Source organism: Dendrobates tinctorius, unplaced genomic scaffold (genome assembly GCF_039654945.1).
Source record: "Dendrobates tinctorius isolate UK_male_01 unplaced genomic scaffold, ASM3965494v1 ptg000377l, whole genome shotgun sequence".
In the NCBI taxonomy this organism is placed as follows: Eukaryota; Metazoa; Chordata; class Amphibia; order Anura; family Dendrobatidae; genus Dendrobates; species Dendrobates tinctorius.
Window position 1 is genome coordinate 1144371 of NW_027362043.1, and position 18718 is coordinate 1163088.

The 18718-nt window shown below is 42.6% G+C and overlaps 1 protein-coding gene across 1 annotated transcript in view; it reads left to right on the forward strand.

Annotated features, from left to right (window-relative positions):
• The window catches only part of PTPRS (protein tyrosine phosphatase receptor type S), a 567518-nt gene that overhangs the window by 382069 nt on the left and 166731 nt on the right, over positions 1-18718 (forward strand). Inside the window, exons 17-18 of the mRNA XM_073563025.1 lie at positions 11506-11596; positions 12317-12532. Of these exons, the coding sequence (XP_073419126.1) occupies positions 11506-11596; positions 12317-12532 (307 nt within the window). The remainder of the gene's footprint in view (positions 1-11505; positions 11597-12316; positions 12533-18718) is intronic.

An 18718-nucleotide genomic window follows, 5' to 3' on the forward strand; every position in this document is an offset into this window, starting at 1 on the left:
ACTCTAAGGGGGTGTGCACACGCTGCGGATTCTGCTGCGGATCCGCAGCGGATTTGGCCGGTGTACAGTACCATAATATCCTATGGATATTAAAAACCGCAGTGCAGACGGTGCGGATTTTTCCGTGCGGATTTGCTGCGGTTTCTAAACCGCAGAAAGAATTGACATGTCAATTCTTTCTGCGGATTCCGCTGAGGTTTACCAGCTCCTCCATTGTAGAGATGATAAACCGCAGGGCAAAACTGCAGGCTAATCCGCAGGTAAAACCGCAGGTCTTTTGACCTGCAGATTTACCTGCGGATTTTACAAAATCCGTGCGGCCAAATCCGTAGAGCATTCCGCAGCGTGTGCACGTACCCTAATATTGTGCTTCTTCCCTTCTGAGCTTTGCACTGTGCCTTAAAAGTAGTCTTCGACTGCATATGGGGTATCAGCATACTCAAACAAAATTGCACAATAAATTTTCTCCTGTTACCTTGTGAAAATAGAAAATTTGGGGCTAAAATAACATTTTTGGGTAAAAAATATTTGTTCTTTAATTCCACAGATCACCATAAAATTCTGTGAAGCACCTGAAGGTTCAAGGTGCTCACGACACATATAGATAGATTCCTTGAAGGGTCTAGCTTCCAAAACTGGGTCACTTATGGGTTTTTTTCACTGTTTAGGCACATCAGGGGCTTTCCAAACACAACATGACACATTCAGACCATTCCATCAAAGTTTGCATTCCAAAGCGTCACTCCTATTCTGAACCCTGTTGTGCACCCAAACAATAGTTTACCCCCACATATGGAATATCTGCATACTCAGGAGAAATTTCACAACACATTTTCAGTTCCATTTTCTCATGTTTTCTTGTGAAAATAAGTTTGGGGCTAAAATAACATTTTTGCGGGAAAAATATGATTTTTTTTATTTTCACTGCTCTACATTATAAACTTCTGTGAAGCACTGGGTGGGTCAAAGTGCTGACCACACATCTAGGTACATTCCATGAGGGTTTATTTTCCAAAATGGTGTCACTTGTGTTTTTTTTAACTGTTTAGGCACATCAGGGACTTTCCAAATGCAACATGACACCTGCAGACCATTCCATTAAAATCTGCATTCCAAAACATCACTCCTACCTTTCTGGGTCATGCCATGCACCCTAACAGTAGTTTTTCACCACATATGGGGTATCTGCATACTCAGGAGAAATTGCACAAGAAAATATGGGGTCAATTTTCTACAGTTAGCTTGTGAAAAGAAAAAAATTGGGACTAAAACAAAATTTTGGGGGGAAAAGTATGATTTTTTTTATTTTCACGGCTCAATGTTGTAAACTTCTGAGAAACATCTGTGGGTTAAAGGTGCTCACCACACATCTATAAGTTCACTGAGGGGTCTAGTTTACAAAATGGTGTCACTTGTGGGGTGTTTCCACTGTTTAAGCACATCAGGGCACTCCAAATGCGACATGGATCATGCTAATTATTACAGCAAAGTTTGCATTCAAAAAGTCGTATGACGCTCCTTCTTTTCCAAGCCCTTATGTGCACCTTAATAGTAGTTTTTGTCCACAGATAAGTTCCCTGAGGGGTCTAGTTTCCAAAATGGTGTCACTTGTGAGGGTTTGATCAGGAGAAATTGCACAACAGATTTTGGGATCCATTTTTTCCAGCTACCATTGTGAAAATAAAAAAAATTGAGTCTAAATACACTTTGTTGTGAAAAGAAGCTTAATCTTCATTTTTTTCTTTCATATTCCAAAAATTCATGTAAAGCATCTGAAGGGTTAATAAACTTATTGATTATCGTTTTGAGGACCTTGAGGGGTGCAATTTTTAGAATGGTGTCATTTATGAGTATTTTCTGTCATATAGACCCCTGAAAGTCACTTCAAATATAAAATTGGTCCATCAAATTTTTTTTTATAAATGTTGTTGAAAAAATTAAAAATCGCTGGTTAAATTTTAACCCTTATAACCCTTATAATTTTGCTGATGTAAAGTAGATATGTGGGAAATGTTATTTATGAACTATTTTGTGTGACATAACACTCTGACTTCCAAAATTCCAAAATGTTCAAAATTTTCTCCAAATTTCCGCTTTTTTCATAAATAAACACAAGTCATATCGAATAAATGTTACCACTAACATGAAGTACAGTAATATGTCATGAAAAAACAATCTCACAATCAATGGTATCTGTTGAAGTGTTCCAGAGTTATTGCCACACAAAGTAACAATGGTCAGAATTGTAAAATTTGGCCTGGTCATGAAGGTGAAAACAGCCTTGAGGGGGGGTTAAAGGGTTAATCCCATATGTTCAGTATGAGTGTGATATGCCCCCTCTCCGGAGATGTCTTATGGATGATAATTTTTCTCTATGACAAAAAGTTGCACGTTTTTCCACATAGTTTCCTTGTTTCTGAATTTCTAAATCTCAATGAATGAATGAATAAATGAAAAAGTATTTGCCCTTTTCGTGATTTCCTATTCTTTTGCATGTTTGTCACACTTCAGTGTTTCAGAGCGCAAAACAAATTTAAATATTGGGCAAAGATAACACAAGTAAACACAAAATGCAGTTTTTAAATGAAGGAACTGGACATTTTCCTTCACGATTTTTTGACAGACAGCAGATTCTATGGTTCCATTTATCACAAGTCTTCCAGGTCGTGACACTGCAAAGCAGCCCCAGGTCATCACACCACCCTATTGTACTGATGGTATGATGTTTCTTTTAAAAAATGATGTGTTACTTCTACGCCAGATGTACTCGAACATACACCTTCCAAAAAAATTCAACTTTTTCTCCTCAGTCCACAGAGTATTCTCCACAAAGTCTTAGCGATCATCAAGATGTTTTCTGGCAAAACTGAACTGAGGCTTTATATTCTTTGGCTCAGCGGAGGATTTCATCTTGGAACTCTGCCATGCTTGCCATTTTTGCCCAGTCTCTTGCCCAGTCATGAACACTGACCTTAACTCAGGCAAGTGAAGCCTGCAGTTCTTTGGATGTTGTGGTGGGATATTTTGTGAACTCTTGGATGAGTCGTGGCTGCGCTCTTGGGGTAATTTTGGTTGGTCAGCCACTCCTGGGATGGTTCACCACTGTTTCAAGTTTTCGCTATTTGAGGATAATGGCTCTCACTGTGGTTTGCTGAAGCCCCAAAGCCTTAGATATGGCTTTATAACCTTTTCCAGACTCATAGATCTCAATTACTTTGTTTCTCATTTGTTCCTGAATTTTGTTGGATCACGGCATGATATCTAGTTTTTGAGGATCTTTTGGGATTCTTCACTTTGTCAGGCATGTCCTAGTCATATGATTTCTTGATGTGATAAACCACAGTTAATTTATGTCTTAAATGGGGGGAGCAATCACTTTTCCACACAAGGCCCTGTAGGTTTGGATTTCGTATTCCCTAAATAATAAAGACCTTCATTTAATAACTGCATTTTGTGTTTACGAGTGTTATCTTTGTCTAATATTTGAATTTGTGTTGTGATCAGAAACATTTAAGTCCAACGAACATGCAAAAGAATAGGAAATCAGGAAGGGGCAAACACTTTTTCACACCACTGGATTTTTGTGAGCTGCTTAAAATGCACTTGGAAATAATGCAATAAAATTCAAATTTATCTCCACTGCAAATTAACCCCTTTCTGCCATCTGACGTACTATCCCGTCCATGTGCCCTGGGACTTAATCCCCATGGACGGAATAGTACGTCATGGCGATCAGCCGCGCTCACAAGGGGAGCGCGTCCGATCATGGCCGGGTGTCAGCTCATTCTCACAGCTGATACCTGGCACTAAGTGCCAGGAGCGGTCACGGACCACTCCTGGCACTTTAACCCCCAGAACACTGCGATCGAACAAGATCGCAGCGTTCTAATGCCGGCAGTGGGGCTGACAGCCCCTCTGCCTTTGGATCCGAGAGCCCGTGGCATGACGCGGGGTCCCGATCGCTCCCATGATAACCCAATGTGGTCATGACAATATCCGATTTACCAGAGCTGAGAGACTTCCTGTCATGCACAGTGCATGTCAGGAAGTCTCTCAGGTCAGTGTGCAGGGATTGCAGCACTGACAGCTTCTATAGCATTCAGATCTGCATGCTATAGAAGCGATCAGCCTGCACAAAATGAGTGTCCCATAGTGGGAGAAAGTGTAAAAGTAAGAATTAAATAAAAAAAAAAAAAAAAAAATTGTAAACATTTTTACAAAATTTAAAAAAATCAATATTTATTATATCAACAAATAAATATTTGAGTGAAAAAAAATCTAAACAATAAAAGTACACATATTTAGTATCACCGCGTCCAAAATGACCTGGCCATAAAACTGTTCCACTAGTAAACCCCTTTAGTGAACCCCATAAAAAAAACAAGGCAAAAAAACAATGCTTTATCGTCATACCGCCGAACAAATAGTGGAATAACACGCGATCAAAAAGACGGATATAAATAAACATGGTACCGCTGAAAGCGTCATCTTGACCGCAAAAAACGAGACGCCATACAGCGTCATCAGCAAAAAAATAAAAAGTTATAGCTCTCAGAATAAAGCGATGCAAAAATAATTATTTATTTATATAAAATAGTTTATATTGTATAAAAGCGCCAAAACATAAAAAAAAATATAAATGAGGTATTGCTGTAATCGTACTAACCCAAAGAATAAAACTGCTTTATCAATTTTACCACACGTGGAACGGTATAAACGCCCTTCCCCCCAAAAGAAATTCATGAATTGCTGGTTTTTATTCATCGTGCCTTCCAAAAATCATAATAAAAAGCGATCAAAAAATGTCATATGCCTGAAAATGGTACCAATAAAAACATCAACTCACATGTTCTGATATTTCCGGTACCTGAGATGTCAGTGTCCGTGTGTGTAATACTTGCAGCACACGTGTGGCATGCGTGTGCCGCATCAGTACCACACGAACGGGCGCCAGGGAAGAAGCATTGCAGTAAGCGCTGTTCCCCGGCGCCGGGTGCTGAACACCGCTCTCGTCATTCTCCCCTGCTCTGCCGGCGATCGGCGTGAGCTGGGGAGAATGAAGAAAGTTACATTTAGTCCCTTAACGACCACCGATACACCTTTTAATGGCGGCAGTTAAGGGTACTTAAACCACAGCGCCGCTTTTTAACGGCGCTGAGGTTTAAGGTTATAGCGCCCCCCAGCGTCAGAATTTCTCTGGGGTCTCAGTTGCCAGAGGTAGCCAAGACCCCAGAGAACATGATTTGGGTTGGTGTTTACTGACCCCGGTGTTGCGATCACCGTTATTAACGGTAAAATGGCGACCGCAAAAAAAAGTCTGTTTTTCCATTTAATTTCTCCTCTGATGTGATCGCTCATCAGAGAAGAGAGAAATGGGGTCCCCCGATCTCCCCCTTTGTACCTCCGTTGTCCCTGCAGGCCCCCCTGAAGTCCCCCGGGTCGCCGGCTTCTTCCGGATGGCGGGCACCGAGATCTGCCGGCTGGCACCCAGCAACAATAGGAGATTTTTTCCTATTGGTTCATTCTGATTACTGTGATAGACCCTATCAGTGATCAAAATAAAAATAAACAGTAAATAAACCCCCCCTTTATCACCACCTTAGTTAGGGAAAAATAATAAAATAAAAAAAGTATTTATTTCCATTTTCCCATTAGGGTTAGAGTTGGGCTAAAGTTAGGGTTATATAAAAAAGAAAAAGTTTAGCTCACCCCATTATGTCCAGGTTCCTTGGCTGATCATCAGCGCATGGAGCCGCCCTGGTCTTGGCAGTGTGGAAATCCAATATACAAAAAAAGTTGTCTCCAGCGACCACAGGAAAAATGATTCTTAAAACTTGACTTTAGCCCCTACCCTAACCCTTACTTTAATGTACAAAAAAAAATTGTCTCCAGCAACCACAGGAAAAGTGATTCTTAAAACTTGACTTTAGCCCCTACCCTAACCCTAACTTTAGCCCCAACCCTAACCCTAACTTTAATGTACAAAAAAAATTGTCTCCAGCAACCACAGGAAAAATGATTCTTAAAACTTGATGTTTATTTGATCATCATTTTAAAAAGCACAGATATGCAGATATGGGCAATCCCGGTGTAAGGAAAATCCTACGTGTTTCAACCTACACGGTCTTAATCATGGATTACATCTCAGAGTAACAGACAGACATATATGCATACCAGAACGTCAAAGGGAGTGGTAAGACAAGTTAGTTCAGGTTAGCTAGTTAGTGCCCTGACTCAGTCCTCCTTAGACATCTGAAAATAAGTAGTATACACATAAAAACAATATGTCATTAAAAAACCCATATATACATCAGGATAAGCCAGAAACGTTACATTAATTATTGCCAGTCACATTGTATAAGCATTGTACCTTAACAAATTTATATAGAAAGAGACTAGTTCAGAGAGCATTAATTATATTGTAGGATGAGATCTTGTCTATTGTTCAGACCTAATGGGACCCTTGAGCAAAATTTAAAGATCCAAAATGACTCTCAGTTTAGCAATTTGCATTGGAAATTACCACCCCGTGCTAATTTCTTTACCCTTTCGATACCCAAAAATTTGAAATGTTTTGTATCTCGGTTATGACAGGTGATAAATTGTTTAGAAACAGAAGAGACATTTAATGCCTCCGGTTCACAGTATCAGATAAATGTCTCCTTATGTGTTTTTTCAGTGGTCCTATGGTACAGCCTACATACTGAATATTGCAAGCCAAGCAATCTATTAAGTAAATGATGCCTGGGGTATTGCAATTGATAAAACCCTTAATTGAAAAAAATTTTTCGATACTGCCGAGGCAAAAGTTTTTCTTTGGGGATTTTTAAAAGAAATATATATTTACAAATTCTTTTTTTTTTTTTTCCTTTATAACATTGTCCCAGGTCGGGACATCACTATATTATGTCAGATCGCTGATCTGACACTATGCATAGCACAGTGTCAGATCAGCAATCTGACAGGGAGTGAAGGTGGCTTGCCAGCACCTATTCTCAGCAGGCACTTGCAAGCCACCTTCCTGCAGGACCCAGAAGGACCTCGCAGCCATCTTCGAGGCCGGGGTCTCCATGGAGACCACCGAACCAATGCGATCGCATCGCGTTGTTCCAGTGGGAGACCGCAGGGATCCCCCTCCCTGCGTGATTCTTCTCTATGACGCTGTCAGTAGTGACAGCGGCATCAGAAGGGTTAAATGCCCACGATCGGTGCTAGCAACGATCACGGGCATTGCTGCGGGGTGTCAGTTGTCACATACAGCTGACACCCGCATGCAATCGCCGCGGCACTCAGCGTGAGGCCTCACGATCGTGCAGAGCAGTACTAGTACAGTGGTTAAATGTCTCTTCTGTTTCTAAACATTTTATCACCTCTCACAACCGAGATACAAAACATTTCATATTTTTGGGTATCGAAAGGGTAAAGACATCAACACGGGGTGGTAATTTCCAATGCAAATTGCTAAACTGAGAGTCATTTTGGATCTTTAAATTGTGCTCAAGGGTCCCATTAGGTCTGAACATTAGGCAAGTTCTTATCCTACAATATAATTAATGTTCTCTGAACAAGTCTCTATCTATATAAATTTGTTAAGATACAATGTTTATACCATGTGACTGGCAATAATCAATGTAATGTTTCTGGCTTATCCTGTATTTTTTATGACATATTGTTTTTATGTGTATACTACTTATTTTCAGATGTCTAAGGAGTCAGGGCACTAACTAGTTAAACTGACCTAACTTGTCTTACAGCTCCCTTTGACTTTCTGGTATGCATATATGTCTGTCTGTTACTCTGAGATGTAATCCATGATTAAGACCGTGTAGGTTGAAACATGTAAGTTTTTCTTTTCACCGGGATTGCCCATGTCTGCATATCTGTGCTTTTTAATACGATGATCAATTATACATCAAGTTTAAGAATCATTTTTCTGTGGTCTCTGTAGACAATTTTTTTTGTACATTAAAGTTAGGGTTAGGGTTGGGGCTAAAGTTAGGGTTAGGGTTGGGGCTAAAGTTAGAGTTAGGGTTGGGGCTAGAGTTGGGGTTAGGGTTGGGATTAGGGTTAGGGGTGTGTTAGGGTTAGGTTTGTGGTTAGGGTTATGGTTAGGGCTGGGATTAGGGTTAGGGGTGTGATGGGGTTAGGGTTGGAGTTAGAATTGGGGGGTTTCCACTGTTTAGGCACATCAAGAGCTCTCCAAACGCGACATGGTGCCCGATCTCAATTCCAGCCAATTCTGCTCTGAAAAAGTAAAATGGCACTCCTTCCCTTCTGAGCTCTGCCATGCACCCAAATAGTGGTTTACCCCCACATATGGGGTATCAGCGTACTGCAGACAAATTGCACAACAACTTTCGGGGTCCAATTTCTCCTGTTACCCTTGTAAAAATAAAAAATTGGGGGCGAAAAGATCATTTTTGTGAAAAAAATATGATTTTTTATTTTCATAAACTTTTGTGAAGCACTTGGGGGTTCAAAGTGCTCACCACACATCTATATAAGTTCCTTAGGGGGTCTAGTTTCCAAAATGGTGTTTAAGCACATCAGGTGCTCTCCAAACGCGACATGGCGTCCGATCACAATTCCAGCCAATTTTTAGTTGAAAAAGAAAATTGGCGCTCCTTCCCTTCCGAGCTCTGCCATGCGCCCAAACAGTGGTTTACCTGCATACATGGGGTATCATCATACTCAGGAAAAATTGTACGACAACTTTTGGGGTCCAATATTTCCTGTTACCCTTGGTAAATTTTTTGTGAAAAAAGTTACAGAATATACTTGAGTATAAGCCGAGTTTTTCAGCCCCCTTTATTGGCTGAAAAAGACCCCCCTCGGCTTATACACGAGTCACGGTCCCTTCGATTAAAAAAAATATGACATACTCACCTCTCGTCACTGGGGGCCAGGTGCCAGTGTCTTGAGCAGGCGGAGACACAGGCGCTATGGGGGTCAGGTGCCGGCACTGGCTATATTCACCTGTCCCTGTTCCACCGCTACGCGCCGCTCTGTCTTCTGAGTGTCACGTGCCCCATCCTGAGTGACACAGCCAGCAGGCCGGTAACTGATACAACAGGACGCGGCACGTGTGATTGTCCTATGTGACGCGGCCCGCAGGCCGGTAACTAATACAATAAGACAAGGGGAATAGGGAAAACCTGGGTAACAATAACAATGGTGGCCCTGCGATAGGGAAACGGGGAAGTGGAGACCTCCTGCACTCCCCTGAGTCAGTGTCTCTACACTCCTAACGTTCCCTAGGCCGGTTCTGCACCGGGCGCCGATCAGGAACCTCAAAACCCTGACTCGCCCTGCACCTAAACCATCACTAGGGAATTGGTCGGTGCGGAAACTAATCCCACCACTGCACTAAACACACATAAGGAAAAGTGACAAAACAGGGGAACACCACTTAGCTTTGCTCTGTTGCTTACGCTCCCAGCAACAGAGCCCACCACCTGCGTGCATCTTTTCCTCCACCGTGTCCAACATCTGGGTTCACTGTCCAGCAACGGAGTCCAGCAAATGAGTCCAGCTTTTCTGCCAAAAAATCCAGCATGCTTGAGTCCAGCTCTCATCAACAACGTCCAGCATTTTGAGTGCAGCTCTACTCCATAGCTGCCACTCCACCAATCCATGCACAAACTCCTTGCTGACACCATAGCTGCGACTCCACCACGCCAAGCCAGCACTCCTTGCAGACACCATAGCTGACACTCCAGGGATCTCACTGAGCTTCCCGTGACTCTCCTTTAGCTCCATCCTTCACCCAGGCTTGCTTGCAAATGAATACTTTATCACTAACAGTGATTAACACACCTGATACTCTCTTATAGAGCTATCACACCTGTTACATGATTACGTGCACAAACTAAGGTAACCAAAGTGCAATGACCCTAATGGCCACTGGGGGAAAACTACAACTGAAATCACCACAGTGCAATGACCCTAATGGCCAACGGGGGCAAAACCACCTTTGGCACACAGCCAACAGAAAAAAAAGGTTGCTTTGTGCATTTACTCTGTCAGATCCAATCTGGATCATGACACCGGGTCCTCTGGCTGTGATGTTCAGGTCAGAGTGCATGATGACGTGGTTAATGCACACCCTCTGCCTGGACAGTCACTGACAGAGGACCTGAAAGACAGAGCAGTGTGCAGCAGTGGAATGCGGACATGTGAATATAGCCAGTACTGGGGGGCCTGAGCCAGCGGCGACACCGGCACCTGACTCCCATAGTGCACCGGTGTCCCTGCCTGCTCAGGACATCGGCACCTGGCCCCCAGCGATGAGAGGTGAGTATGTTTTTGAATCGCAGCAGCAACATTATTACATGGGGCATATTGTATTACGGAGCACATTATGGGACCACTATTAACCTTTGTGCAGCATTATATGGGGTATATTGTATTATGGAGCATGTTATGGGGCCACAATTAACCTTTGTGCAGCATTATATGGGGCATATTTTTCTGTGGAGCATCTTATGGGCCCAACATTATCCTTAGTGCAGCATTATATGGGGCATATTTTGTATAGAGCATCTTATGTGGCCCATCATCAACCTTTATGGAGCATCTTATGGAGCCCATCATGAACTGTATGGAGCATTATATAGGACTTCTGATTCAATATGGATATTCAAAAACATTTAACCTACTGATGTCTCAATTTTACTTTTATTGGTATCTATTTTTGAAATTTACCAGTAGCTGCTGCATTTCCCACCCTCTGCTTATACTCGAGTCAATAAGTTTTCCCAGCTTTTTGTGGCAAAATTAGGGGCCTCGGCTTATACTCGGGTCGTCTTATACTCAAGTATATACGGTAAATGTTCATTTTTTTAAACATTACAAAAATTCCTGTGAAGCACCTGAAGGGTTAATAAACTTCTTGAATGTGGATTTGAGCACCTTGAGGGGTGCTGTTTTTAGAATAGTGTCACTTTTGGGTATTTTCTGTCATATAGACCCATCAAAGTGACATTAAATGTGATGTGGTCACAAAAAAAAATGATGTTGTAAAAATGAGAAATCGCTGTTTAACTTATAACTTCCTAACAAAAAAAACTTTGGTTCCAAAATTGTGCTGATGTAAAGTAAACATATGGGAAATGTTAATTATTAAGTATTTTGTGTGACATATCTCTGTGATTTAAGGGCATTAAATTTCAAAGTTGGAAAATTGCAAAATTTTCAAAATTTTTGCCAAATTTCCTTTTTTTCACAAATAAATGCAAATCATAGCAAAGAAATTTTACCACTATCATGAAGTACAGTATGTCTCGAGAAATTGTCAGAATCACCAGGATCCATTGAAGCGTTGCACAGTTATTACCGTACCTCTTAAAGGGACAGTGGTCAGAATTGTAAAAATTGGCCTGGTCATTAACGTGCAAAGTACTCTTGGCGGTAAAGGGGTTAAATGTCTTTTTATATTTTCCAAACTTGTTAATTAAAGGTGTTTTTAGCACCCAGAGGCATAATACAGCCGTTTTTGTTTTGTAGGAGTTACTATATTGTGGTAGTGCCTCTGAAGAAATCACGTGGACAGTTTCTTAATCCGTGGGGAAGTCCAGAAGAAATGGATTTAGAAGAGGTGAGTTATTACTACCAGATGCACAACAGCCAGCTATTCTGTTTTGTAAGCAGCTTATGTAGAGGTGGCAAAGTATATGAGGTTGCTGTCATCTATGGACTAAGAAAGGTGAAACACCTCTATGAACAAATTCAATATTAGGTTACTCACAGAAGAGAAATCCACATGCTTTTTGATGAATGTGGGACCTAGTGAAATATTTTCAGATGCACTCAGGTTATTCAATAAATCTGAATAGTCCTGATATAAAGTGGACTGTGGCAATTATGCAGAACATCATTATGGGTAGCAAGGGGCTCACATCCCTCTCTGAGTAAGGGTCAGATCAATACAAATCTGCCACAGATAAAAGGAACCTGTCAGAAGGATTGTGCACAGTATCCTACAGGCAGTGTCAGGTTGACGCCATTATACTGATTACAATGATACTTTGATGAAATCCGTCTTATGGTTGTTGTTTAATCTGTATTATCAGTTAATGAGATTCTCGTTCTTTGGGGCAGGGCTTCATGTGGTGCTCTGCTTAAGTATTCATACTGATGGCTTATGACAGGTCACTGATCCCTCACTGACCTGCCCTCTATTTTACGTACTGATTATTATATGTATTGAAAAAACACACATTCAGCACAATCCTATTGGCAGGTTCCTTTTAAGATGGCTTGCCTTATTCTCACAATAAGATTCTGCTGTCTCTGTAACTGTTCATTTTTGTTACAGTTAGTTCACAGTATTACGAAGTTGCATCGTCGTAGTTTGCGTCATCTAAGGCATGTGGAGGTCCTCAAGCCATACATTGCTGCACATTTCCAGTCTCTGCCTCATGAGTTTACACTTGGTGACCAGAAAATTCATGATGGATTTGAAAACAAAGCTCTTGAGTTTGGGCAAAGATATGTTTTCTTTATCTTGGCCATGTTGGAAGGTACAGAAGCGGTAAGTAGTATTTTTGTTGTTGTTTTATCTTTTAAAAAGGCACAGACGCACATAAGAAACATTTATGAACTAGCCATATTTATATATAAACCCTCTTGGTATTGTGGGTTTATAAAGGTAATTTTTTCTGTTTCATTTTTTTTCATAAATTAAATTTGAGTTTATAGTATACTAGCTGAAGATCCCGGCGTTGCCCGGGCATAGTACCTAACTGTGAGTCCTGGTGTCTTCCTTAACATCCCCGCTCTCCACCAGCTGTCCCGTTCTATCCCTCCGCAGCCGCGCTCTACATCCATGTCCCAGTGTCCCTTCACAGCCCTGCTTTCCCTGTCCACAGCCCCGTTCTCTTCCTTCACAGCCCTGCTCTTCCTCTCTCCGTCCATAGCCCATTTCTCTTCCTTCACAGCCCTACTCTCCCCGTCCACAACCCCGTTCTCTTCCTTTACAGCCCCGCTCTCCTGCTCCGTACACCTCATACACACAGGGCTGCGTACACCTCGTACACACACGGCTCCGCTCCATACATCTCATACACACAGGGCTCTGCTCCTTAGACCTCGTACACACAGGGCTCTACTCCATACACCTCGTACACAGAGGGCTCTGCTCCGTACACCTCATACACACAGGGCTGCGTACACCTCGTACACACACGGCTCCGCTCCATACACCTCATACACACAGGGCTCTGCTCCCTAGACCTCGTACACACAGGGCTCTACTCCATACACCTCGTACACACAGGACTCCGCTCCGTACACCTCGTAGACACAGGACACCGCTCTGTACACCTTGAACACACAGGGCTCTGCTCCATACACCTCGTACACACAGGGCTCCGCTCCGTACACCTCATACACACAGGGCTCCGTAGACCTCGTACACACACGGCTCCACTCCATACACCTCGTACACACAGGGCTCCGCTCCTTACTCCTCGTACACACAGGGCTCTGCTCCATACACCTCGTACACACAGGGCTCCACTCCGTACACCTCGTACACACAGGGCTCCGTACACCTCGTACACACATGGCTCCGCTCCATACACCTCGTACACACAGGGCTCCGCTCCGTACACCTCATACACACGGCCCCGCTTCATACACCTTGTACACACAGGGCTCTGCTCCGTACACCTTGTACACACAGGGCTCCGCTCCATACACCTCGGACACACAGGGCTCTGCTCCATCCACCCTGTAAACCCCTCCTGACTCCACGCATAAACTTACCTTCATCCAGTACCATGACAACCAGCACACAGACAGCAGCATCCGTCCTGCACTTGATCATGTGACCCCGACTCCTCCCCCTCCTGTGACCTCATCACAGGTCATGTGCAGTGTGTGCACACAGAACAGCCAATGCCATCGCCGCTCCTGAATGCATGCCGTCCCCCTGCCTCAGGGAGTGAGACATGTGGTGCACCGCGGGCTGCAGATGCCTGTAGAGAGAGTTGCGCAGATTGTTCTTTCGGCCGGAGTGGGCAGAGCTGGGTGGAGTGGGCGGGGCTAGAGCGGAGCTGCAGCACATGTGATTGGGCGGCTGCGGGGCGTGGCCTACGCGGGCGGCCGGAGTGGGCAGAGCTTGCCTGAGTGGGCGGAGCTGCAGCGCGTGTGATTGGGTGGCATGCGGGGGCGTGGCCTAGCACTGTAGTAGGCCGCAGTAGAAGCCGGGGACTAAATTTAGGCTGGGAAGCTGCAGGGGAGAGGGGGGATAGCGCAGTTGGCGACGGGGAGCGCCGACTGAGCCGGGACAGGGCTGGGAGGGTGCCTGCACTATTCGGCCCCTGTCCTGAAGACTGTCTTCCTCACAGCCCCGCTCTCCATGCACTGTCCTGCTGTATCCGTCCTCAGCCCTGCTCTCCAATCGCGTCCCACTCTGCTGCTTCGTGATTGGTGATACACACACACATTCAGGTTTATATATAGAGCTGTAACAGATAACCTGTACAATTGCAGTATTTCTGAGCTTTACCACCTAAAGAATCATTGTCCATATTGTAACAGATTACCAGGACTTTCAGCTGTGGGAATATTGGTGCTTAGGTGCTCACCAGCTGTAGGATAAGATACATAGAGTGTGAAGTATATATTTAGCAAATAAAAGTAATCTGATCATCTAAATACAACAAGTCCTCATATTTGAACTGACATTTGACCCCTGAAGGGATATCCTAATGTTATGAAATTGGTACAGTTGGTTAGACAGCATGAAAATAAGCAAGAATGCAGTTGACTTGCTTTTTCTATCTTCCGTTATTCTCCTGCATGAAAGTTTTTATTGTACATAATGTATAGTTTGCTGCCACTGATATCGACCACCAGAACCTGTCTTGGTATGTGAAGTAACTACATTACAGGCTGATGAGTTAACTCCTGAGATACCAGTTGCCTCTTTCCAGCCCATTCATTTATTTATCGAGCTGCTGTTATCGGTCCTGCAAAATCACCTCCACCATTGTCAGTTTCCAAAGCATTTCTAATATTTATTGCTCACTTGAGCCCTTCGCTTGTTCAATTGCCCTGTTAGTTCTATATGTAAATATAGTGATATCAGTACAGACTTAAAGGGGTTGTCTCACAAACAAAGTTCATTTTAATCAATAGAGCTTGGAATAATAATCATCTTCACAATTGGATGTGTTTTAACCCCTTCACCCTGGAGGTATTTTCGTTTTTGCGTTTTCGTTTTTCGCTCCCCTTCTTCCCAGAGCCATAACGTTTTTTACTTTTCTGTCAATATGGCCATGTGAGGGCTTGTTTTTTGTGGGACGAGTTGTACTTTTGAACGACACTATTGGTTTTACCATGTCGTGTACTAGAAAACGGGAAAAAAATTACAAGTGCGGTAAAATTGAAAAAAAAAAACTGCAGTCCCACACTTATTTGTTGCTTGTTGCTAGGTTCACTAAATGCTAAAACTGACCTGCCAATATGAATCTCCAGGTCGTTATAAGTCTATAGACACCAAACATGTCTAGGTTCTTTTTTATCTAAATGATGGAAAAAAATTCCAAACTTTGTAGAAAAAAAAAAGGCGCCATTTTCCAATATCCGTAGCGTCTTCATTTTTCGTGATCTCGTGTGAGGGCTTATTTTTTGTCTACTGAGCTGACGTTTTTAATTATACCAATTTGGTGTAGATACGATCTTTTGATCGCCCGTTATTGCATTTTAATTCAATGTCACGGCAACCAAAGAAACGTAATTCTGGTGTTTTGACTTTTTTTTCTTGCTACGCCGTTTAGTGATCAGGTTAATCCTTTTTTTTATTGATAGATTGGGCGATTCTGAACGCGGCGATAACAAATATGTGTAAAGTATGTTTGTTTTTTTATTGTTTTATTTTGAATGGGGCGAAAGGGGGTGATTTGAACTTTTATAGTTCTTTATATATTTAAAAACATTTTTTTTTTACTAGAAGACTAGAAGCTGCCATAGCCCTATCGGCTCTGCTACATAGAGGCGATGATCAGTTCACCTCTATGTAGTAAAAGTACTCACTTGCTATGAATGCCGACCACTGGGTGGCGCTCACAGCAAGCCGACACTGACAACCATACAGGCCTCCAGAATGGACTATGTGGCCCTAATCAGGGTCACCAAACTCCCCGAGTCCAAGAGTTCCGACACCAGTACCCCATTTAGGATATGTGCCCACGTTGCGTTTTCTATGCGTTTCCGCTGCGTTTTTGCTACAGCAAAAACGCTGAAAAGACGCTAATAAAACGCATCACAATGGAATCCTATGGGATTCCGCAATTGCTGTGCACATGCCGCGGATTTTACCGCTGTGGAATCGCATATCGGTAAAATCCGCAGCATGTCCATTATTTTTGCTGAATCGCAGTGATTCCGCCGCCATAGGATTGCATTGAAACGCTCACTTTACGCTTGTGGCTATGCCCACCATGCGTAAAGTGAGCGCTTCATGTGCGGATGGTACCCAGGGTCTGGAGGAGAGGAGGCTCTCCTCCATGCCCTGGGTACCATAATCCTGTAAAAAATAGAATAAAAATAAAAATAGGGATATACTTACTCTCTGTTGGCCCCCGGAGTCCTTCCCGCATCTTAGCCACGCTGCCAGCATCTTTCGTTCCCAGGGATGCGCAAATCACCTGAGATGACGTTGCGGTCTCGCGAGCGTGACGTCACAAAGGACCTTCGCGCAAAGCATCCCTCGTAATGGAACGTACCGGGAGCGCCGCTGAGGACATCGGGGGCCGTCGGAAGGTGAGAATAACCATTTTTTTTTTAATTATTTTAAACATTCTATCTTTTTCTATTGATGCTGCATAGGCAGCATCAATAGTAAAAAGTTGGTCACACTTGTCAAGCACTATGTTTGACAAGTGTGACCAACCTGTCAATCACTTTTCCAAACGATGCTTCAAATCGCTTGGAAAGCGCAAGCTAAAAATGCTTGCAAAACGCTTGTGTTTTGCGGGAAAACACATGTGAATTCCGCATGCATTTTACCCGCGGCAGGGAGTTGCGGAAATGCTGCAGACATTTCCACAGCATTTCTGCAACGTGGGCACTTAGCCTTATTGTTACAGGACATGCTGATAGTCCGCACTGCAAACGGGGTAGGCATAGTACAAACAGCACATCCATTTAGGGCAACATTGGATCATTCAGAGATCCACAATGAACTTCTAGAGTGAGTTTGCTGCACTGAAGGGGCCGAATAATATTGCACAACCCACTTTTCAGTTTTTGAATTTCCACAAAAATTTAAAATAACCAATAAATTTCATTCAACTTCACAATTGTGTTCCACTTGTTGTTGATTCTTCACCAACAATTTACATTTGGTATCTTTATGTTTGAAGCATGATATGTGGGAAAAGGTTGAAAAGTTCCAGGGAGCTGAATACTTTCGCAAGACACACACACACACACACATATATATACACAGTGAAAAAGTATTCATACCACCTGAACGTTTCCACATGACACCCACAAATTTGTTTTTTTTCATTTGGATTTTATGTAACACAAAGTAGCAAATATTTGTGAAGTGTAATGGCAATTATACATGTTTTTTTTACATATTTTAAAAATATAAATCTGAACATTGTGACTTGCCTTTGTATGCAGCCTCTGTAGTCTGATAACCCTAAATAAAATCCTAAGTGACCAATTGCCTCCAGAAGTTATATAATTAGTAAACTGAGTCCACCTATGTGTAATTTATTCTCCGTATAACTACAGCTGTTCTGTGAAGGCCTCAGAAGTAGGTTCGTTTAAGAACATTAGGGATCAAACAGCATCATGAACGCCAAAGAGCACACCAGAATTGTCAAGGATAAAGTTGTGGAGAAGAGTAAAGCAGGATTAGGTTATAAATAAATAGCTTAAAATCTGAATATCTAATGGCGCCCTGTTCAATTCTACTTCCAAAAATGGAAGGGGTATGGCACAAAACCAAACTTACTAAAACATGTATGTCCACCTAAACTGATATCCCAAGCGGGGAGATCACTAAGTAGAGAAGCAGCCAAGAAGCCCATTGTCATTCTGCAGGAGCTGCATAGATCCAAAGTTCATGTGGAAGAATCTGTCCACATGACAACTATTAGTCGTATACGCCACAAATCTGCCCTTTATGGAAGAGAGACAATTTTAAAAGTAAGCCGTAAGAAGTTCTGTTTTTAGTTTGCTAAAAGCCAGCTTGCTAAAAGCCAGCTAGTATGTGGAAAAGATGCTCTGATGAGACCAAAATAGAGCATAGAACACCATTCCCATTGTCAAACATGGTGTTAGCAGCATCATGCTGTGGGGATGCTTTTCTTCAGCAGTGACAGGAAAGCTGGTCAGAGTTGATGGAAAGATAGATGGAGCTAAATACAGAGCAACTCTGGAGGAAAAACTGTTAGAGGCTGCAAAAGACTTGAGACTGGGGTATAGGTTTTTCTTTCAGCAGGGCAATGACCTTAAACATACTGCCAGAACTGCAATAGAATAGTTTAGTTTAAAGCACATTCATGTGTTTACATGGCCCAGTCACAGTCAAGGACCCACCAAACGTCTTAGATTAGCCACACTCTTATATTTGGATCCCATTTTCCTCAAATTATTCGTACCCCCCGCCATATGGTAGTAATAGAAGATGAAAACCGTTCTTCTGGTAACCAAGAAGGGTTGTTACTATTAAATGAACTAAATTGAGGATGGA